Source organism: Bos indicus x Bos taurus, chromosome X, assembly GCF_003369695.1.
Source record: "Bos indicus x Bos taurus breed Angus x Brahman F1 hybrid chromosome X, Bos_hybrid_MaternalHap_v2.0, whole genome shotgun sequence".
NCBI lineage: Eukaryota > Metazoa > Chordata > Mammalia > Artiodactyla > Bovidae > Bos > Bos indicus x Bos taurus.
Window position 1 is genome coordinate 66046376 of NC_040105.1, and position 22936 is coordinate 66069311.

The 22936-nt window shown below is 44.2% G+C and overlaps 1 protein-coding gene across 2 annotated transcripts in view; it reads right to left on the bottom strand.

Annotated features, from left to right (window-relative positions):
- HDAC8 (histone deacetylase 8) overlaps positions 1-22936 on the bottom strand; it is a 238788-nt gene that overhangs the window by 27240 nt on the left and 188612 nt on the right. The window contains exon 10 of one of the 2 annotated variants that reach the window (XM_027533138.1): positions 3575-3680. The exons of the other annotated variant lie outside the window; for it this stretch is intronic. Within the exon in view, the coding sequence (XP_027388939.1) occupies positions 3575-3680 (106 nt within the window). The remainder of the gene's footprint in view (positions 1-3574; positions 3681-22936) is intronic. 2 annotated transcript variants of the gene reach the window in all.

Below are 22936 nucleotides of genomic sequence, written 5' to 3' on the forward strand. Positions count from 1 at the left end.
AGGTTGAATGATCCACATTCTAACCTATACTTCCTTGTGAACAATCACACAAATCTTCAAGATTCATTGACATGAGAAGAACGGTTTGTGGGAACAACACATAATTTTTCTCTGTATAAACCTAACAGCTTGAATAGACTCTCCATGGTTTTATTTTTGTCTTTTTTTCCTCTCTCAGAAAGTCTAATAGGGAGTAAAGACAGGATAAAGTGAGGTCCAAATTTGCCAGTCATCCTGTAGCATATGGAATTTATCACTATAAGATGAACCTCCTCAGGTTTACTCTCCAACAGGTTAAAAAAATCCCATTTTTTTGTGCTTCTAAGGGATGTGGTGAGAAAGAGAGAAAACCCAAGCTCAAAGGCTAAATTCAACCAGATATGCTGGTGAAACTCCTTTCCATAGAGTGGAATGTAGTCCATCCACTCCCTCATTGCCATCCACTTCCCCAAATAATCTTTGGCTCTGCCCCACCACCTTTGTTTTTAATAGGGGGAGGTGTAGAGGGGGAGAGGGAGAGACACTGGAAGAAATGGCCAGCCTCACTGAGGTTTTATATTGAAGAACAGATGATAGTCTTTTACTCAGGTTCAGGAAAATCTTTCAGAATGCAGAAAATTCAGCAGCCTTTCCACACTGACCATTGTCATGGCAACGCACTATCTGATGGCAGCATGTCACCAGGCTGGAGGGGCATGGTCTCAGTACAGCAGGTTAGCCTGGCCATTTTTAACATTTGGACTTCTTTCTAGCCTCATTTCTTGTAGGTTTAACTGCATTTCTTTTCAGTTCTGGATTTATATGCTCTGCTCATTTGCATGGCTAGAACACAAGACTTTGTCAATAAATCTGAAGATTCCTAGTAATCTATAGCCATTCTACTTGCTGTCTGCCCTCCCTGGCTCCTCCCCACCCACTCTTAGCCACTTAGTTTCTTTTCTTCTCCTCATCAGTTCTTTCCTATACACAGTATTACCTCCCCCACAACCCCCCAACTATGACTCATCAACCAACCCCTGCATTCTCATTTTCTTTTTATTGTTTTTGTATTTTCACATAATTAACGTACAGCATCCTAGAATCTTAGGCTGGAAGGAACCTTAACGATAGCCTAGTATAATAACCTACCTCCAAATGTAGGTCTCCATCTACAATATGACAGCCAATTGACTGTCTTGTCTCTATTTGTAGGTCTCCAGTAATAGAGACCTCATTCCTTTCTGGGCAGTCTGTTCCACTTTGGACAGCTGTAATCATTATAAAATTCTTTACCTTGAATGAAAATCTGCTTAATCTGCCTTTTAATAATACCTACCCATGGGTCCTAGCTCTGTGCCCTGTGACCACACAGACTCTGTCTATACCCTCTGCTCTGTGACAGCCTCTCAGAGATATGGGACAACATACCCCTGAGTCTTCTACTCTCCAAAAACCCAGATCTTCCTCCAACCAGGCCTCTTGGAGCCTGGGCTCCAATCCTCTCCCCATCCTGACCTCCTGAAACATATGTTCCTATTTGTCTCAAGATCTTTTAAAGTAAGGTCAATACTGCATTAACATCTCTGGAGGCTACCTTGCCATGGTGACTCACACTGACTAAAATCCCTAACTCTTGCAGACAAAATCCTGTGAAGCCATGTCTTCCTATCTTGCTTGTGTCCAGTTGCTTTTGAAGACCCAATTCCTGGTCTATACATTAATTTCATGGTATTGCAACTGGAATATTGCTTTAACCTGTTAGGATATTTAAAAAAAAATCTTGACTTCCATGTAACTTGCATATCCTCTAAAATTTTCTGTTATTATTATTTTTTAACCAATCCTCAAACTAATCTTTTATCTCATTTTTATATGAGTATTTTTTAAAAAATGTATTCTTTTGGGTTTCTTATCTTTCCTAATTCTCTTCCCTTTGAATTACCTTCCTTATGTCTTCTCTTGCTTTTCATTTCCATTTCTCAATAGCATGAGGTCAGCACTCTCTGGAGATATGTGTCTGGGTATGTGTGCAGGAAAGCATGAGGGCATAAAGATATCTGCACATATGTAGGTGTGAGCAAGTGGCTGCAGAGCCTTGTTTAGTTTCTATTTCTATTGTTTGTCTCTGCTCTACCAGGATTTAGAGTCTGGATGAGGGGAAAATGGCAAGGTGAAGGGAAAGAGGGTATGAGAATTTGGTCCAAGATCTGAGAGGGACAGGAGGAAACAAGGGTGGGAACATGTGTTAATCAAGTCTGCGGTGTAGTAAGAAAGGCTAGAGAAAGGCCAGGAAAAGAAGGATTCTAAAGGCCTTAAAGGTTCAAGGAGGGAGGAGGATTTGGTTAGGAAGTGAAGACTTTTGAAGTTGGTAGCCATTGAGAGACCAGAGGGAGGTGCCTTGAAACTACAGGATCAGGGAAAGGCTGAGGGCTGTGTGATACCTGAGAGAGCTGATAAGCACTGCTGTGAGCACAACCTTATGAGTTTATGACTCATGAGCTTAGAAATCTTTCTCTCATCAAAGGAGCCTGGGATGTGGAGTCAGTGGCTATGGACTAGGTTGTTGTCACAGACTGGGCTGTACTAGACGACAGGGCCTTAATATCACTTTCGGCAACAATTCCCCAGGACAACGTGTTCCCTCACACTAACTCTGACACAGAACGGGCCTCTCTTTTGTGCTGGCGTCTATTCCAATGAGGGAATCAAAGTTAAGAGAACTGGTGCTATCTTGGTTGTTAGTTGAATAAACACAGGAATTTCACTCTCCATTATGGGCAATGTGATACCTTTGGCCTTCTAACTCTGCAAGTAATTAGGACCCCCCAAAATATGCACATGTACACACAAATTCAATTAAATAGGAATGTGGGTACCAAAACAACTTTAAAAAAATGGTAGATGAAGTGAGTTTAGTTGTGAAACAGCAGTTGGGGTTGGGAGGGGAGTTTCTACCAACAGTATTCCCAAACAGCTAGTGGACAGTGTGATCAAGTGGGCAATAACCTGATGACTGCCATTTTCCCTCTGTCCAGAGGCCAGAATAATTGGAGGCCAACCTTAGGGAAAGGAAGAATAGGGAAGCAGCCACATCTCCAGTGCTCTAAGTGAGACTGGGGAACCCACTCCCAGGGCTTCAAAATCTTTGACTACTCACTGTGGGCTCACAGTCACTCAAAGCTCTATTGGACCAATGAACCACATCGGAACAGAATGCCTGCGAGCCCTCCTGCCCCCATGTCCAGCCCCAAGTCTGAATTGACTTGACCTTCTCTTATCTTAGAGAGGGTTTTACTGTTGCCCTTTTCAAAGAGAGTTCCAGGGCACACTTTAGAACTGGCTTTCCACTGGAGGTGCTTAAAGCTGAAACTTTTGTCTCCCTGAAGGTGACATTAGTTGGCCAAATGACAATCCCAACCAGAGTGACCAGTGCAGAATTCCAACTACAAGCTCTTAGGCCAAGAAGAGGTTTCCCTTTTGAGTCAGTGTAAAGTCTAGCCACCAAATGACAAATGGTATTTGGGGAAGCCCTCACTGATGGGTCACCACAAGCTGGGTGGAATGAGGAGAGCTGGATTTGAAGGGTGGTGCTCACCTTTGATGTAGTTGAGGATTTGCTGGACTCGGTGGGGCTCATTGCGGTCTGGCCGGCAGCTTGGCGTGATTTCCAGCACATAATCAGGACCATATGCTGTGAAAAACTGTAAGGAAAAGGGAAAGGCCAAAAAACAAACTAAACCACAGAAAACCTCCAAACCAAAAAACCACAGACAATCAGAACAACAACAACAACCCACTGCTACCGACAAGGCAGGGAAGGCCCAGATGGGCAGGGCAGGAGGGTGCAGCAGGAAACTAGTCCCCTTGTTAAAACCTCCTGTGACAGTCCACTGCAAAATTCTTTCTTTGGCTTGGTGTTCAAGGTCCTCTCTGCTCACATCTCAACTTTTCTCTCTAGCCTCAGCTCACTCACTCCCTCTTCTCTAGCCACACTGGCCGGCTCTGGGCTCTCCCAAATGAGACCATGCTTGGTCCCTCAGCCCCTTGAGGATCTTTGCCCTTGTTTTTTCCTGAGGCCTGCAAAGTCCCTCCCCCATCCCCTGCTGCCTGTGAAAAACCTCTCCAACCTTCCAGGCACAGCTCAAATGTCATCTCCTTCACAAAGCTGTCCCTCATTCTACACAAGCCCCAGAGCATTCTGTTGATACATCTCTTATGGCCCTTGTTCAACAAATAGACAGTGCTTGCCTGCATATCACACACAGGTCACTGTGCTGGCTGCTGTAGGGGCTGTGAAGATGGACAAGCCCTCCTTTGGGGTCCTCTAGGTGCTCTTCAGTGTGTAGAGATTTTTCAACGGTGACCTGATCTCCCTATACTGGGTTATCAGCTCCTTAAAGGCAGGCAGCACCTGTCTTAGTCACCTCCTTGGTCCTCACAGACCAAGGCCTGTTAGTTTTGGTTGCCTTGAATTCCCTGCAACAGGAATGTCAAATGAGCCTAGTTTTTCTATTTTTTCTGTAGTAGAGTTTGTTTTTAAATTCAGGGAATCAAGATAAAGGTTTTTGGTTTCTATTTCTAGCTCACTAGATGATTCCTTGTGACCTTTGGTAAGTCACAATATCTGATTCAGCTTCTCTATTAGGGACCGCTTGGGGAAAAACACCCCATGACAGAGGGAATCATTCAATTGGGAGAAGTTTTTGAATGGGAAATATGCAAAGCTACTATTTCTGTTAAAAACTAAACAGAAATAGTATTTGTACACACTTTCTGGAGAGAGAGCATATGGTCCTTAACATTATGTGCTTTCAATAGTGATATTGTTAGGCAGAAGTAAGCCAGGGAAATTCAAATTCCCTGGAAAAAATGGTACAGAGGGCATGAAAACAAGGGATCTTGGCATGTGTCATGAATTTGATGTCATTCAAAGAGCCTTTTAAAAATAATCCAAGGTGATTGCCATTGCCATCAAATTATCCTTGTTAAGAGTCTGGATGTATATCTGGTACCATGGGAGAGGTTGTGGAATAATCTCTAGGGATTCTAACAGCATCTTTGTGGAATCTATGGGAGTAATTTGATGGGAAGATGACTTTTGCTCATCTATGACAGAAGACTCCTCATATCTAATTAAAAGAAAAATGACCAAGACTGTGCCAATGATTATAATGCTTTTCTTTTATTGGACTGATCTAAAAAGAAGAGGAGTCTAGTTCCTTCCTGCTGAAGTTATTACTTGCTGATGTCTGAAGTCCCAAGTTCTGGAGATAGAAGATGCCTTGTGTAGAGATGGTCTTTACAGAAACTAACTCCCCCATTCTGATCAAAGAAACCTGAGAGGTTTGTATTTTTAGCCAAGGAGGGCCCCTTAGTCCAAACCTGAGAACCTCATGGGCTTGAAGAGAAGGCTTCAAACAGGTGTAGCCCTCTCTCCTTAAGTGGCCTCTCCTACTCCAGAGGCTGTCAAGTAGTACATTCATTTCATGGGCAGGGAAAGATGGGTTTAGAGTGAGCAATAGAAGAAAGGCAGGTCCAATGAAGAAGTCACTCTGAGACACCCAAACTCCTGGCATCAAATGCTATAAAAATCAGAGGCAAGGGGCCTCGCTGAGGTATAGGAGGAGGGAATGTTCTGACTCCATCTATAAAGATAACATTGCTGATCCTCTGTCAGTAAGGCATGTCGTGAGCTATCTGTTTTGCGCTGAGTGTCTGGAACAACATGTCCTCATTGTGAAGACCTGCTGCATGCTCAGGCCGCTCTCCAGCTTTAGCCCCCTCTTGGGCTGTGAGCACATGGTGGCAAGACGGTCAGCTGGGGCCAGAGCTGACTGCCACGTGATGGAGCTCAGCTTGACTGGGATTGAGTGTCTTGTCCTGGCTGGCTAAGCATCTGGCTTTAACTAACCCATAAATAACCCATTCTTTGCTGAAGAAATCTGGCTGCAGGTAAGCCTGGGTTCCTAAACATCTCCCCACCTTTGCCAATCAAATATTATTCCTAGGTATTACTTATTACACTATTCTTAGGCTAGGGAACACAGATGATATAAGAAAGTCCCTGCTCTGTGATCCAGTTCCACATGGCAGCCTTGAGCAGCTCTGCTTGGAGCTGAGGGAAGAGACAGGCATGAGGAAGGCAGAGGCTGTATCTAAGGCAAAGGTGGTGCACTCTTTCCCTCTCTGGCTCTTTCGTGGTATTTCTGTTTTTGTGTTATATTATGTTTTTAGTTTTGTACTCGTTAACTCTTTTCTATGGGACCGTGAACCCTGCAAAGGCAGAAACTTATGTCATATTCTCTTTGTAGAGCCTGTAGAGTTGAACTCAAGGTTCTCCTTCAACCTTTACTTTAAAATTATGCTGAATTACGTTAATTCACAAAAGGTTTATCTGGCTGTTCAGTTAATTCTGTGGAATAATGCAAAGAGCCAATTTATGGCATGAACAGTTTTCTCAGCTCTCAAGGCAGCATGATGAGGCGGCAAGAGCCCTGGCCATAGAGTCAGGCAGAGCTGGATTTTTCATACTTGGATTGAGCTGTGTGCCTCAGGCAAGCTTCTTTTCTCATTGCTACCAGAAGAATGATAAATGCTGACCCAACTGGGTTGTTAGGAATCATAGAGATAATATACATTAAAGGGCCGACCACAGAGGCCAGCCCAGCACATGGTAGGATGTCAGTACATGTGAATTCTCTTCTCTTGGGGCAAGAAGCCATTGCCTAACTGGCGCCTCACCTGGACCCCGGGGGATGTTAGGCCAAGCACTGGGACCTTCCCCACCCCCAGATGCAGAAAGAAGAACTTGTTCCTCCTGCCAGACAAAAGCCCAGAAGCCCCAGTAGCTTCCCACTTACTTAAACCATGAGCTCCACCAAGGGCCAGTAGAGAAACTGACTTCTTTCACAGTTTCCTGCCTTCTGCTCCCGCCACTTGTTACTGGCGAGGTGGAAAGGAAATCTGATCACACAAAGCAAAGATGTTGGGATGGAGGGATTTGGCCTGCACTAGAAATAGTTCAAGGCCCCACCCTGAAACTGCCCTCCAGTGTTGAAGAGAAAAGGAAATGGGCAAGTGGCAATGCCATTCCCAGACAGGTGGAGTAGGGCATGAAAGAGGCCAGCCGGCCAGCAAGTGCAAACGCAGGCTTTGATCTCAGCAAAGGAAGGAGGGAGGTGCTAACCTTCTCCCACTCCTTCCCCCTTTCCCTCAGTGCTCCTTTTGCTTTCTGGGGTTCATTTATGCATGTTTGAGGGGAACATGGTAGTGGGAAGGAGACAAATGGAAAGGATGAGGTGGGGCTGAAGGATGGGAGTGGAAGGGAATGGTACTTGAGGGAAGTCAGTTTCTTCTTGACCCAAGAGTCAATGAATTAAAAAAAGGAAATAGTTTAGTCTGTTCAGTTCAGCCCAGCTCAAAGTGCCTTTCTCGCTCACTTCCCTCCAGCTCTTGCTTATACAATGCAAATAACATACACTTAGATACCTGGTCAAGAAGATATTCAGAAGAAGCCTTAGGTTGTTGTTATTCCTTCATAATCCTATGTGGTCACAGGAAACCAAACCACAAACCTGGAACAGTCAGTCCTTTTATCCTTCCTTCAACATTTATTACATATCTACTATGTGCCTCACTAGGTTAGTCACTGGGTGCAAAGATAGTAAGATATGTTTAGTAGGAAGGGATATTATAGAACAGTGTGATGAGAGGTATAACAATAATACTAAAGATATAAGTAATAACAGTTAATATTTTTATCTTTAAAAAAATTGAAGTATATATTTGATTTATAATATAAATATATATATACATATATATTTCAGATTCTTTCCCCCTATAGATTATTATAAGATATTGAGTATAGTTTCCTGTTCTATACAGTAGATCCTTGTTGGTTATCTATTTTATATACAGTAGCGTGTATATCAGAGAAGGCAATGGCACCCCACTCCAGTACTCTTGCCTGGAAAATCCCATGGACGGAGGGGCCTGGTAGGCTGCAGTCCATGGGGTCGCTAGGAGTCAGACACGACTGAGCGACTTCACTTTGACTTTTCACTTTCATGTATTGGAGAAGGAAATGGCAACCCACTCCAGTGTTCTTGCCTGGAGAATCCCAGGGACAGGGGAGCCTGGTGGGCTGCCGTCTATGGGGTCGCACAGAGTTGGACACGACTGAAGCGACAGCAGCAGCAGCAGCGTGTATATGTTAATCCCATCAGTAATAGTTAATATTGGTTAAAGGCTTCTTATGTGTCAGGCACTTAAAGCGTCTCCACACTTTTTATGGACTGACTATTCTCAAACCTATGAGGATCTCAAGCACAGAGTTGTCAGATAATTTGAAGAGGTCACACAGCTATCATGTGCAGTGTGAGATTTGAATCCAGGTCATTCTAGAGATCAGCACTGCCCATGTGTTAGTCACTCAGTCATGTCTGACTCTTTGCAACCCCATGGACTGAAACTCACCAGGCTCCTTTGTTCATGGAATTCTCCAGGCAAGAATACTGAAGTAGGTAGCCATTCCCTTCTCTAGGGGATCTTCTGACCCAGGGATTGAAGCTGGGTTCCTTGCATTGCAGGCAGATTCTTGACCATTTGAGCTACCAGGGAAGCCCTTCTAAACTACTCCAGAGGAAGTGACTGTGTCAGGGGATCTGTAAAAGGGGCCTGGTGGGTGGGAGGGAGGCATTTCCAGGAGAGCCTGGGCAGGGGCAGGGAGTGTGGAATGGAATAGCACATTATAGGCACTGAAATTAATATGATGGGGCTTGAGAGTAGGGTATAAGGACAATGAGGACACGAGATTGTGGGGGCAGGATGAGTTTTATGGTAGATACTGCCTGCTCCCCACCCTAAGGCATTTGGTCTGATCCCAGACTAGAAGGTCAACAAGGGCAGAACACTGTTTTGCTTTCCACTGTCATACCAGTTCCCCAAACAGAGCTTATGCCTAGGAGGTAGCAAATAACTATTTGTGGCATAAGTGAATGGAAACTGGAGGGAGCTTGGAAATGAGAGGATGAACAGATAAGCTGTGCACTTTAGAGGACTCAATGGCTACAGTGTAGAGAATGGAATGGAATTTGAGGGGAGGAATGCAAGTAGGGAGACCAGTGAGAAGTTTGGTGCTAGAGCCAAGATGAGTGGTAACAGGGCCTGAGCCGGAACAGTTGTGGGAAAACAGAGGGATTGAAAAACTCTCTATGTTATCTTTTATAACATAAATAGGACTAAACAATGAGTTGGATATGTGAAGTAAGGAAAAAGAGAAAGTCAAGGATTTCCCACTGTGTAGGAATTATCGTAATGGGTTGAGGAATACAGGCAGAGGACAAGGGTTCATGGTGGGGTGTATAGGTGTGAGGGGGGCTCATAGGGGGGCACGATGAGGGTCAGAATAATGATGATTTAGTGTCTGGAATTTAGGCAAGAGGTTAGGCCTAAGATATAGGATATGTGTATTTGGGAGTTACCAATGACATAAAGGAATTGGATGAGAACTGCCAAGGAATTGTCTTGGCTGAAAGGGGAGGCTTACTACAGAGTAAGAGAAGAAAGGCAAGGAAAGAATCATGGAAAACAGCTAACACTTCAGAAGTGGACAGGGAGAGGAAACAGTTCTGGTGACAATTTGAGATGTGGAGAGGTGAATAAAAGGAGGGTGGCCTTCTGATTTGTCTCTGGGAAGGAGATCTTCACTGCAGCAGTCAGTGGAGGGCGTGGACAAGGCCTGACTGGAGGGCGCTGAAGAGCTGGTGGGAAGAACTGGGGATAACAGTGATGGGTAAGAATACACACATTCTCATTTTTTAGGAGTTTGGTACAGGGGTGGGACTGGAGGAGGGAGGTATTTTAAGATGGGAGGGTCTTAAGTATATTTGTAGGCTGAGGGGAAGCACCCATATGATGGGAGTCAGAGACATCCTGACAGGGATTTTGAGTTATTTATATCCATCTTTCCAGCTCCTTAGTCAGAGCGCCACAAGGGAAGAGTACTGTTATATTCATATTTATATTACCTACAGCTCTTAGCATAGGGCCTGGAAAATAATTGGAACTCAATTCCTGTTTGTTGAAGGAATGAAATAAAATGTGTTTAGGATTCTGAAGACATTCAAGTCCAGTAGGGAGAATCAGAGTCTTGAAGGATGGGGTGATTGCAAATAGGCAGGGATGGGATTGGGTGGAGGGTTAGTTAGTGGAAGCAGGGCAAGTCTGGGGAGTTGGCTAAAGCTGCAGAAGGAGAGAGAGCATGGGAAGCCTTCAACCCGAGGTTGAGAGACAGGACTTGATGTGACAGGTATATCAGGACTGGAGCTGTGCCTTAGGATACCCAGGAGTAGTATATGAAGGGGTGGGTGACCAGTGTGGAGGTCACTGCCATAGTTCAACAGGGAGATAGCAAGGGCTTGAGAAAGAGTTATTGCTGTGGTGACAGGGAGGATAGAAGAGACATTGTGAAGGTAGACTTCTGAGGACTTTGGTAATTGACTGGTTGTGGAGGAAAGAGCAGGGGAGAAGTCAAAGTTGACTCCTAGATTTTGAGTCTGGGCAAGTGGGAGAATCAGTACCCCTGAAGATCTGGGATAAAGTGGCAGGCAGAGCTAGCCTGGCTCAGGGAAGTGGATGGGCTTGGGTTTGGTGGGCTTGAGATGACAGTAGGATATACGGGTCACTATGTCCAGCAGGCAGCTGGAGATGTGATGATGGTGTGTGGAAGTGAGGTCATGGCTAAGCACTAAGGCAGTAAGGGGATAAAAAGAGCCAGTAACTAGGCAGAAAAAGAGCAACCAGAGAAGAAGAAAGAGAATGGTAAGGTAAAATCTCTTAGAGCCTTAGGGATGAATTTCAGCACAAGGAAGATGCCTAAAGGAATACATTGGCCACGCCAGCAATGTGACTCTTATGACTAAACTAGCATCTATCTCTCCTAGTTAATATAAAAAAGCCAAAAAAAAAAAAAAAAAAGCCAGCCCCCTTTTTATAATACTACAAAAAGCTCTCAAAAATTTTGTTGCTAACTCAAGGTTTACCTTTTCCTATAAATTAGGCTTGATCCTATCAGGGTAAGCCCATGGTTGATGCTAATCTCTCTTTATAGACCACTGAGGCTTTGCTCTTTCATCAGCTGGGGAATTTGTGCTGGTGATTGTGATGTTGGCCCTGACCAGGAAGAGCATTTCTTATCCTTACTTACCCTGGGAAAAGAACTCATCACAACCAGAATGATAGAGCATCATCACTTTGAACTGTAACATGGTCTTGTAAGACACTTCTCAAATTTTCCTATGTCACCAATTACTCCATCAAAGAACCTGGCCCCAACCATGATAGAAACAAAAAAAAGCTCTCTTTTCCCCAGAAAAAAGTTTCTGTTTACAGGAAATTCAGTTATTATATATATATCATTTATGGTACATTTTAAGAACACAAAATTGCAGTGGTATTATTGGGAGTAAATTTTATTGCCATGGCTTTACAACACAAACAAAAATAATAACCCCATTAGTTGTTGGACTGAACTGGCAGGAAGCAGCATGTCAAAGGCAATTGCTTGTAGGCAGGGGAATGGGGAATTAGGAGTGTACAGAGCACAACTGAGGGGTCAGGGAGATGTGTGCTCCTAGAGACAAGATATGATATGTGGAGTCTGCATGAGGATGGAAAACCAGTGCCCCATCTAGACTACATCGGTATCCCACCTGTGGAGCTCATCTCACAACTTGAACAAGGTCTCTACTTAAGAACTGCTTCATGGTGAGGCTCATACACCAGTACCAAGAACTGTTTGAATGAATAAGTGAATGAATGAGTAAGGCATTGAAATAGTTTTATTATCAAGAAGTTTTAATGGTATTTTAACTATTGGTATAAAAAATTTTGTCAAGCAAAATAATCAGGTAAACCTGGGAACTGTTAGCTTATGTGAGCACTGATTATATTTAAACAAAGAATATGCCAAGTATTAAATAGTATTATTCCATTAGCTAAAGTACTTAGGCTTCACGAACATACACACGTATATAGCCCTTTAGTGTACTGTGTATTCATTAACATTCCTATGTTAGTTAACCCACAGTAGTGTGTGTGTGTGTGTGTGTGTGCATGCGTGCACACATGTTCTATTAGGTACTGAGAATTATTCTAGGTTCTTGGAGGGGAGGTTGAGTATAAAAAAAGAATAAGGTCTGGTGACTGCTCTCAAGGGGATGAAAATCTAAATAGAGAGAAAGATGATTACAGGGAGGGCAGAGGACTAAATCCAAGCCTAACTGTGTGGTATTGGCTAGAGTACAGTAAAATGTCCTCACACGTGTGGGGCGCTGGACAACTGAGATGACTTGTCCAAGATCACAGTGTTAAAGTAAGAGATGTGAACTTGAACCCATGGCTTCAGACTTTCAGTCAAGTGGGTTTTCCATTACACCATGAAGCAAAAAGCACAGTAGTTAAAGAATGATTTCTGGAATCATAGGGGACAAGCTCTAAATCTCTTCTCCAACATTTACTAGCTGTGTGACCTTAGGCAAGTTACTTAATTGCTCTGTTCCCCGGTTTTCTTTGTAAAATGGGGATAACAGAATGTACCTGAGAGCTGTTGTGACAGTAAGTTAGTCCATGTAAAGCACATAGAACTGACTCATTGGAAAAGCCCCTGATGCTGGGAAAGATTGAAGGCAGGAGGAGAAAGGGACGACAGAGGATGAGATGGTTGGATGGCATCACCGACCCTATGACATGAGTTTGAGCAAGCTGAGGGAGTTGGTGATGGACAGGGAAGGCTGGCGTGCTGCAATCCATGGGGTCACAAAGAGTCGGACATGGCTGAGTGCTGAACTGAACTGAAAGTACATAGAACAGTGCCTGGAGCAGAGTAGGTGCTCAGTAAATGTTTGTTATCATTAAATGCTAGATATTACTATTTACTGTGCTTTACCAACTGTACAAAGAAACAGGAATTCTACATATAATGGACAGTAGCAAAACAGAATTTCTTTACTAATGTCCATTCAGACTGAATGAGGGTGAACTTGTGAAGACCTTACCCTGTAGTCCAAAACTCTGAAGCTAGAAAGAGGGTAGACAGATCAAGAAGAAGAGGATGCATATGAATGAGACTAAGAAAAATGGAAGAGATGAGAAGAGAATGAGAACTTGGAAGTGGTAGGAAAGAGGCAAGGGGACAGAAGCGACAGAAAGGAGAGGAGATAAAAATGTGTGTGTGGGCTAAATTGTCAAGGAAGGGAAAGAGGTACAGAGGAGGTGGCAGAGGAAACAAAGGCAGGGTGGCTGCCACTTCCCTAGGGGATCTCCCTGCAGGCCAAGGACACTTCAGGGTGTGGTTTCCAGGGGTTTGGGGGAAGGGCCCTGGCCAAGACTAATACCTTTCCCACATTACAGTTGATCCTCAAAGTTCCACTATTAGAGAGAATTCTTCCTTCATAAATATATGCAGGGCCAACTCTGGTTATACCATATGTCTCTGTTAATCAAATGAATATTTTGGAAACAAGCCTACACATGAAGCTTTTTTACATCAATTTTTCCTTCAGCCAAGGGTGGGATGGAAGAAGGGAGAGTATAGGGATATTGATTTACCTGGCTTACTGTTGGCCAAGTACTAAGATGACTGAAAGGAAATGGATTCTACTGGAGGATTGTAAATGCTGCCTTGGCTCGACCTTTACCCTACTCCAAGCAACTGCCCTCTCTGTTCCTTCACTGCTAAACTTCTTAAGATCTTTTTTCTTCACCATCTTGACCTCTTCATTTCTCAGACACTTCAACGCACTTCTTCCCCATACCTCCATTGAACAGTTTTCTAGAAGGATGGCAAAGAGATTTTAGCTTGTTGGCAACTCTGATTGACTGACAGTAGCTGCTTGGGGTACTGTGTTGAGAAGGATTCTGAGGTTATATCTAGGTTCAGCAGGAAAATGTGCCCAAACCAGTTTGTCATGTAATCCATAGGAATACCTGGTAGGCAGGATGGGGGCTGGAGGGATGTAGTCTTATGTAGCCAATATTTGCTAGTCCTGCCTTAGGACACTTAGGGGCTTCCCAGGGGTGCCCCTGGACACTTAGGGGCTTCACAGGTGGCACTAGTGGTAAAGAACCTGCCTGCCAGTGGAGGAGACTAAGAGACTCCGGTTCAATCCCTGGGTTTGGAAGATACCCTGGAGGAGGGCATGGCAACCCACTCCAGTATTCTTGCCTGGGAAACCCCATGGACAGGGGAGCCTGGTGGCCTACAGTTCATAGGGTTGCAAAGAGGTGGAAGTGACTGAAGCGACTTAGCACACATGCCTTAGGACACTAAGCTGTTTAGTTGCTCAGTTGTGTCCCACCCTTTGCGACCCACTGGACTGTAGCCTGCCAGACCCCTCTGTCCATGGGATTTCCCAGACAAGAAAACTGGAGTGGGTTGCCATGCCCTTCTCCAGGGAATCTTCCCGACCCAGGGATCAAACCCATGTCTCTTAGTTTCCTCCAATGGCAGGCAGATTCTCTACCATTGAGCCATCAGAGAAGCCCCTGACTAAGAGTGATCCCCTAATTACCTAACCTAATGTCTTCTTTTCAGTGATCAGTCACTTTGTTTGATCTCTCTCCAGCACCTGTCATCAACCACTGTCTCATCTATGGTGGTATCTTCTCTCTCATCACAACTCTTCTCTTTGTTCCTTGTCAGTCTCCTTCCCTGGACTGTCTTCCTTCACCTGTCTCTTAAAATGTAGGTGTACTCTCAGCTCTCCCTCTCTGCAAGAATTTACACTCTCTGCTATGGTTTTAATCACTTTTGTGCAGAGATCCTGCATTTCTAGGTTCATTGTTTATCCTTGGCCATTGATGAGTTTATAATTGTCTGTTGGACATTTCTACCTGAAAAACTTGAATTCTTGGTTCTGGATGCTTACTGTGTTCCAAGTTGAGCTAATTCAGTATGTCCTTCCAAAGAGAATGTTCATTTTCTCTTTTTCTTCACTTAGCATCATAGGTGAGACCTATTATACAATAAGCTCCTCAGCAAAGATGTGAAGTTATGACCCTAAATGGGTCAGTATGCTTATGTTTTGTTAGAAGCACTGGATTCTGTGCTTTCAAAATACCCAAAATGATATTGGATAAGGGGATAGAGATTAGGGAATCTCTATGTCTGGGAGATATTCCCAATGTTTGATGAACAATGATTTTTCTTCTTTGCCATTTGTCAGATGAATAAAATCATATCTCGCTGGCTGCAAGAAGATAGAGGTGTAGGGTACTCTCAGGACTGGCATTAACTCTAAGGGGACAGCCAAATAGCACACAATATGCTTGAGGTGTTATTTGAAAACACTTACTAGGTATCTGCTGGGGCAAGATGCTGGGTGGGAGGTGCTAGGGAAGTAATGATGAAGCAGATCATCCCTGGCCTTGAGGAGCCTATAGTTTAGTACAAAAGGTGGAGAGGTGCAGGAAGAACTATGACGAGATGAACATTATAGGTGAGTCATTTCTCTGGAGCTACAGGAACTCAAGTGGGAATTCTTAATTCTGAGTGTGGGGGCTGGGTGGTGATGGGAAGCAACTGAACTGACCTTGAAGAATGAATAAGATTTAAATAGGAAGGGAGAGAAGATAAGAAAGGCAGAAAGAGCAGAATGAAGACAAAGAAGACATATTCTAAACAAGTCATCAAAAATTAATTTATGAGAAAGAACAGAGTATAGGGTCATAACCAGCACCAGCACAGCTTTGTAAGCAACTTTCTTGTCTTCTCTAAATAGTGTATCCTTCCTTTGTGACGGACACTGTTAGGTTGATGGGATTGGCAGAGGCAGAGGAAAGGTCAAGGATGGACTTGATATTCTGTAACAGTAGGATTTCTCTCTAATATAGCCACCACGGAGGTTACGTGGGAACAAATCAGAGTTGAACTTGCTTGCTGTGTGCTTTGCTGTGCTTAGTCGCTCAGCTTAGATCCTATTGATTCATTTGGTTCCCTCATTCACTTGATACCAATGTCTCCCAAGGACTCCTGTGCACCAGGCTCTGGGGGTAAAGTGATAACTGAGACTCAGACCCTGCCCTCAAGGAGTGGATGGGGAGGCAGATGTGCAAACAAGTAGTTCTAATGCTCTGTGGTAAGTGCTGTAGTAGGCATGCAGGCAAGAGCTCCTGGCGTCCAGAGGGAAGACAAAGCAAAGCTCTGCTCTCTGAGTCAGCCTCTAACTGATTTCCCTGTTTCCCCTCCTTCCCTGAGTTTTCCATCCAAAATTCAGATCTGATCATGTTGTCCCCCCTACTTAAAAATCATGGTTGGCTCCCCACTGACTGCAGTACCCAGTTCAAACTCTCAAGCAGGACACACAAAGGTCTTCACAGTCTGGCCTAGCTGACCCCTCCAGTCTTATCTCACATTACGGGCCAGGCTCTGCCCCCTACACTGTAGCCACACTGCACTGGAACATCTCTCCCTGCTCCTCTTTATCTAGTCGACCCTTCTGCTTCCCTTGTGCCCCTGCTAAATGTTGCTTCTCAGCTACGCTGGCCTCAACTCCCTCTGATGGAGTAAGTTCCTCCTCTGCGTTCCCACAGCTCGCTGTCAGGTGTCTATTCTAGCATTTGTCACATTATAGCATAATTGTCTGTCTATGTGTCCATCTCCCCCACCAGGCCATGGTCTCCTCAAAGTTGGGAACTGGGTGTTATTTTTTTCCTTAGCCTTGAGATTTGGTTTGGGCCTGGCACATAGTAGGTGCTCCATCCATCTTGGCTGAGTGAATGAATGACTCTGGCATGGGGCCACTTGGGCCTCGTTATTGTCAGCAGCTAGTGTTACTTGAGAGATGCATAAAAAAATGAAGGGCAGCCAGAGTAGCTGAAAAACAGGCAGCTCTAGTCACATCATGAAAAAACAAAACTGGAGACGGTGGAGACAATGTTCCCACTCAGGCTTTAACAAATGACTCTCCCTTCTGAGCAGCCCCTTTTTGTCTGCTCTCCCGTTCACTTTCCAAAACCCAGTCACTGAAATGATTCTAATTATTCATGGTCGGTAGCATATCCAGGAAACATTTAGTTTATAAGCAATTAAAGTACGCTAAAATAGATTTATGCAGGTTGAACCTGATCCTGCTGGTAAGAAGGGAGTAAATGACTTACATCTTGGAGGGGTATTTGCTTCCTGAAGTTACTCTTTATTATTCTTTATCTATTGTACTCTCTTGGTGCTAACATGGCAAACATCTGGAGGTCCATCTTAAGGCGAGTGTGCAGTGAACGGTGCAGCGAGCATGTAGACAGTGTGAGTGACCACGGCCCGCTGTCCTGTAAATGTGGGAGTAATGCCTCTGCCCACATTCCCCCTGTAACCCCTACCATGTTGGTGATGGGGGGATGGCTCAGCAGCAGATCTTGGAGTAGTAGGAAAGCTCCCGACACCATGATCATGACTAGAGGCTTGCTTTCCAATAATATTAGAACCACTTGGAATCATTTAACTCCTCAAGGTTCAATCTCCAAGTTGGTAAAATAGGGACACAGACCTCCACCCTCCCAACTTTGAAGGACTACTTATGAAGATCAATGAAAGAAATGTTGTGAAAAGCTCTAGAGGCTAGATAAATGGGGGAGGGGCATTTTCATTACAAAAATTCTAACTCGTGGGCCCCTCAATGCTTTAGAAATGGTTAATGCTTGTCAGCAGATTAGTAATGCTGTACCAAGGCAAGTACGCTAATAGTTTAAGAGTCCACACAAGAACAATTCATTACCTTGCCTTGCTCAAACCAAGTGTTTTAATGTCCCTCAAATGAAGACAACAGTCAGCAGCTAAGCAAACAGGCCATTTGGTTGAGAACAGACACAGGGCAGCAGAGGCCTAGCACACGGAATTCATGCGTCTCCAGGGATTTTGTGCCATTGCTACCCATGGCAAGTGGGCTCTGCTTCCTTGGGATTGACTCTAGGGGAAAAAAAAATGCCTCCTTTTTCTGCTCCAAGAAACCTAGAACACATACCTAAACCATTCAGTGGGTCAATGTGATTGGTGCAAAATTTAGAATAAACAAATGAAATGGCATATTTCAGCACCAGCTTTTGAGTTAAGTGCAGAGAGACTGCAGAAAGGCCAAAAGGCTGGCCCAAAAGTGATGAGGAGGGGGAGCAAATGCCATGGAAAATCAGTACACTGGAGTGATAGTTTACCTGGAAGTCTAAGTCTAAATTATTAAGCCCTTGAGATACTTTAATGGAAAGTTATGTAGCCTACATCTGCAAAAGGGTCCTGGGTTCCTTCACGCTCTGTCACACCTCCTGGCCTTTCTGCTTACCATTCCTTGTGCAAAGAATTTTCACCCAGCCCTCCCTTCTCAGCTGAGACCATTCTTACTCATCTTTCAAGACCTAGCTCCAATGTAACCTCTTTGAAGTTTTTGCTGACTCCCCCAAAGCGAGATCCTTGCTCCCTCATCTGTACCTTCACAAGGTCTTTTATAGCCCTAAGTCCTACTCTGACATATTTGTTTACATAACTTTCTTCCCCATTCATCCAGGAGTGTAGCTCTCAGGAGCAAGAACCAGATGGTAGCTTTACTTAGCACAGAGCAAGCACAAAGATGGGCCTCACTCAAGGCCAGCTGAATGAATGAGCATTTGGGCATACGAGCGCCAGCCTCATTCATCAGGTCTGCACGGGACCCAAAGGGAAGGCTCATTAGGCAATGATTTGACATGGTGGACATGATTCTTCCACACTGGTTTACCTGATTAGCGACTGCCTCAGTGCTGGCAAGCAGCAAGAAACCTGCTGGAAGAGGCAGCCTGACAATGCACCAATGAGGCAAGGCCTGGTCCTGGCTATCAGCTTGGTTCCCACAACTTGTAAATGTGAGCTGGAAAAGTGCTGCCCTCCACTCCTACCCCTCAACTCTCATGTACCTGCTTCTCAGGAAGTTGCCCAGTAGCACAGACAGCATCATCTTGTATATTTGAAAACGTATCTATTACTAGAGAGGAAGGCCTAATGGATGGAGCCTGACCCAGACTTGGTTCCTACAGAAGCTCTGGCTCAGCAGCCACAGCCTCTGATTCTCCTTCTGGTTCTGCTAATGATGAACTCGATGACTTTGGACACATCAGCTCATCTCACATTCCCCACCCTACCCCTGCCAATGGGGAGAATAATGAAGATGTTGCATGGAGTGAGTCAAAAGAAGCTTGATTGAGATCCCTGTGGATCGGGGAAACAGCAGTTGATGCTGGCAGAGCCTGCGGGGTTCTGTTGTTTTGGTTGTTTCTGTTTATAAGTGAATCATTCTGCCTTGAGCCCAGATGTGCAGCCCGTGGAGAGGAAGAAAGGAAGGGCAGGCAGGTGGGCACCTCCGGCCTAAGCTGCAGCAGTCAGAGCACACAGAAGTGGACAGGACTGAATGGGACCGGATGGGAGGGACTGGACAGGACGGGAAGGGATGCTCAGCTGCTGGCTTTCCAACAGCTGGTCCCCTGCTCCCTGGTTGGGAGCAGGAGCAACAAGCTCTGAAGCTGTGTGTACTGAAGCAGTTTCATATTGAAATCAAATAAAACTCATGACAAAGTCAATCTGACACATCTTTAATGATACACATATGATTATTGTGCTGTACTATAATTAGGCATAATGGTAAGCAGCTCTCAGGAATGACTGCAATTACGATTACTTTTACACGGATGAACCAAATATTTCAGAGGTCCGCCAGGATTGGGATGGGGGTGCTCTGGATAGGAGGCAGACCAGAAAGCTAGTTGCAACACATTTCTCTGGTTCTCCCCTCCCTGTCCCACCCTGAGGCAACACTCTTTCTATCCCTTATCAAAAAAAGAAAAGCTTTGATGAGAGGTTTGGATGGCTAGCTCCTTTCTCTAGCCAGAGAGAGGTCACACTGAGGTTCTAGGGTTAGAGAATTTGGAATGTTTAGATATGCTTTGAGCTGATTAGTCTCCATTTTTCCGTGAGGCTTGAAACTTTACCTCGTGGCCTTAAGCCTAAAAAGTACATGCCTAATGTGTGAATTGTGTTTGGATCCTGGTTTGAACAAGTTCATGCAGAAAGATATTTTTGAGACAATTGGGTAAAACTTAATAGTGTCTGGTATTAAGGAGTCATTAATTCGTCAGTTTTGATAATGGTATTGTAGTTATTTAAGAAAAGGTCCTTATCTGTTGGAGAAACGTACTGAAATATTTACAGGCCAGCAACTGTGGAATCTCTCATAGCTCAGTTGGTAAAGAATCCACCTGCAATGCAGGACACCCCAGTTTGATCTCTGGGTCGGGAAGATCCCCTGGAGAAGGGATAGGCTACCCACTCCAGTATTCTTGGGCTTCCCTTGTGGCTCAGTTGGTAAAGAATCCGCCTGCAATGTGGGAGACCTGGGTTCAATCCCTAGATTTGGAAGATCCCCTGGAGAAGGGAAAGGCTAACCATTCCAGTATTCTGGCCTAGAGAATTCCATGGACTGTATAGTCCATGGGGTCGCAAAGAATCGGAAACGATCGAGCGAATTTCACTTTCACTTTCAACTGTGGAATGGTATGGTCTCTGGAATTTGCTTTCAAATACTTCAAGAAAAAATGAGGACTAGAAGAAATATGGCAGAATGTTGGTAATTGTTAAAGCTGGGTGATGGGTACATGGGTTTTTACTGTACTCTTCTGTCTGCTATGTATATGTTTGAAAGTTTCCATAACAAAAAAGTTTAAAAGGTCATATAACCTAGACTGCTCTGACAGTGATTCATACATCAGTGAAAATTAGTTTGATCATGCTAACAACACTTAGCAGAGGCAGGCGGCTCTCAGGACTGAGATATGGGACGGGCAGAGCCAGGAGGGTAGGCAGATTGGAGCATGGGCCACTGTCAGGGAGCATGAAGTCCTGGCTGGGGTGGAGAAATGTGTGAGGGGAAGGGAATATGAATGGTCAGGGGACAATCTGAAAGTTCTGGGAGAGAAGGGAGGAAGTGTAGGAAGAGAGGAGGCAGACTGTAATAGGGACCCATGTCCACCTGTTAGGTCCCCTCTGGTCTGTAAGCTCTTAGATGTCAAGTCTGTATTGTAATGCTCTTTGTCTTCCCTAGAGCCCCTAGGTCATGAGTTTCTTTATTTTATTTCACTCATTAATTTATTTGAAAATATTTATTTCATGCCTACAATAGCCAGGCAATACAAACATGTGTCTGTGGTAGTAAAGGAGATGCAGCAGAAAACAAAAGTGAACAAAGCCAAGTCCCTGCCCTCAGGGAGCTCACATTCCAGTGGGAAGAGACAGACAGTAAATAAACAGCAAAGGTATGATAGGTCAGATGGTGATAAGTGCCGGCATAGAAAATAATGTCAGGTATTTGCTGACAATGCTAGGTACTTGCTCAAGACCAAGCCTGCATGGCACCTAGGCCCTTATGAGCTTTTCTAGGTTCCCCCTGCAGCCTGGCTTTTGGTCATGTTGGACTCTGCCTGCTGGGTTTCACCAAGAGCTCCTGGGTGTCTTGGCCTCTGTATACACTTTAACCTCATTCTTGACTTGATGGTCCCGTCCTATTCCTGATTACCCCACTTTCCTCTCTAGGTAAAACTTCCTCCAGGAAACTCTCATAGGTCCTTCCTTCCCCTCACCTCCACACTCTGCCCTTGGTCTTCTCCACTTCCACATAGCCCTACTACACCCTTATCATCTTGATTATGATTCTCTTCCTGACTAGACTTTGAGCTCTTTGAGGACAGAGAGTCTATCTTTTTATGTTTATATGGCATAGGGCCTAGAACATAGTAGGGACCCTGCAAATGTGTATGCTCAGTCGCTTCAGTCATGTTCAACTCTTTGTGACCCTATGGATGATATCACACCATGCTCCTCAGTCCATGGAATTCTCCAGGCAAGAATACTGGAGTGGGTTGCCACAACCTCCTCCAGGGGCTTTTTCTGACCCAAGGATTGAACTCTTGTCTCCTGTGTCTCCTGCATTGCAGGTGGATTCTTTACCCACTGAGCTACTTGGGAAGCCCAGTAGGGACCCTATACATGCTTACTAAATGAATGAAGGGCAGATAAAAAGATGAACATGCCCCCTAGCAGAACATTGAAGACTTGGGAAGCATCTTCACCCTAAATCAAGTGCTAGGAAGTAGAGGTGCTAGTGTGTGTTCAGATATCAAAGAGAGAAATGAAATTGGTATACTTGGATATATGTTAAACTGATGATGATTATAATCATATTCACACTCAACATTTTTTGCATGGACTCTGGACTGGACCACTTGGGTTTTAATTTTTGACTCTATCACTTCATAGCTGAGTGATTTTGGGCAGGTTATCTACACTATCTGTGCCTCAGTTTTCTCATCTGGAAAATGGGGATGATAACACTAGGTATTGAAATGAGATAAAGTTCTGCAAAGCATTTAGACTAGTACCTGGCATAGAATAAATGGTATACAAGGGTTTGCTATTATTAATATTTATTACTGTGAGACAGTAACTGCTAAATGTTTTACTTATTTATTCATGTACATTGAATACATGTTAGTTCTAGGCTCTGGGAAAAGAGTGCCTTTGTGGAATTTATATTTGATCTAACTTTATCCTCATACAGTACAAGGGAGTTACTCTACATATCACCATCATATAAAGAAAAGTGAGGATTATAGCTGTTAAGTAATTTGTCATGGGTCACAGAGCGAATAAATTGAAAATTAGGATTCTGTCTCTGGTCTATGCAACTCTAAAAACAACTGTCAAACCAGAGATTGACCAACTATGGCCAATGGACCAAATCTATCCCGCTGTTTTTTTCCCTTGAGGATTCACCCTTTTAGCATACATGAGTAGTATATTTACAAGGTTGTGCAACCATCACTACTAATTCCAGAACATTATCATCACTCCAGAAAAAAAAAAAAAAACCCAAAACCATACATACTAAGCATT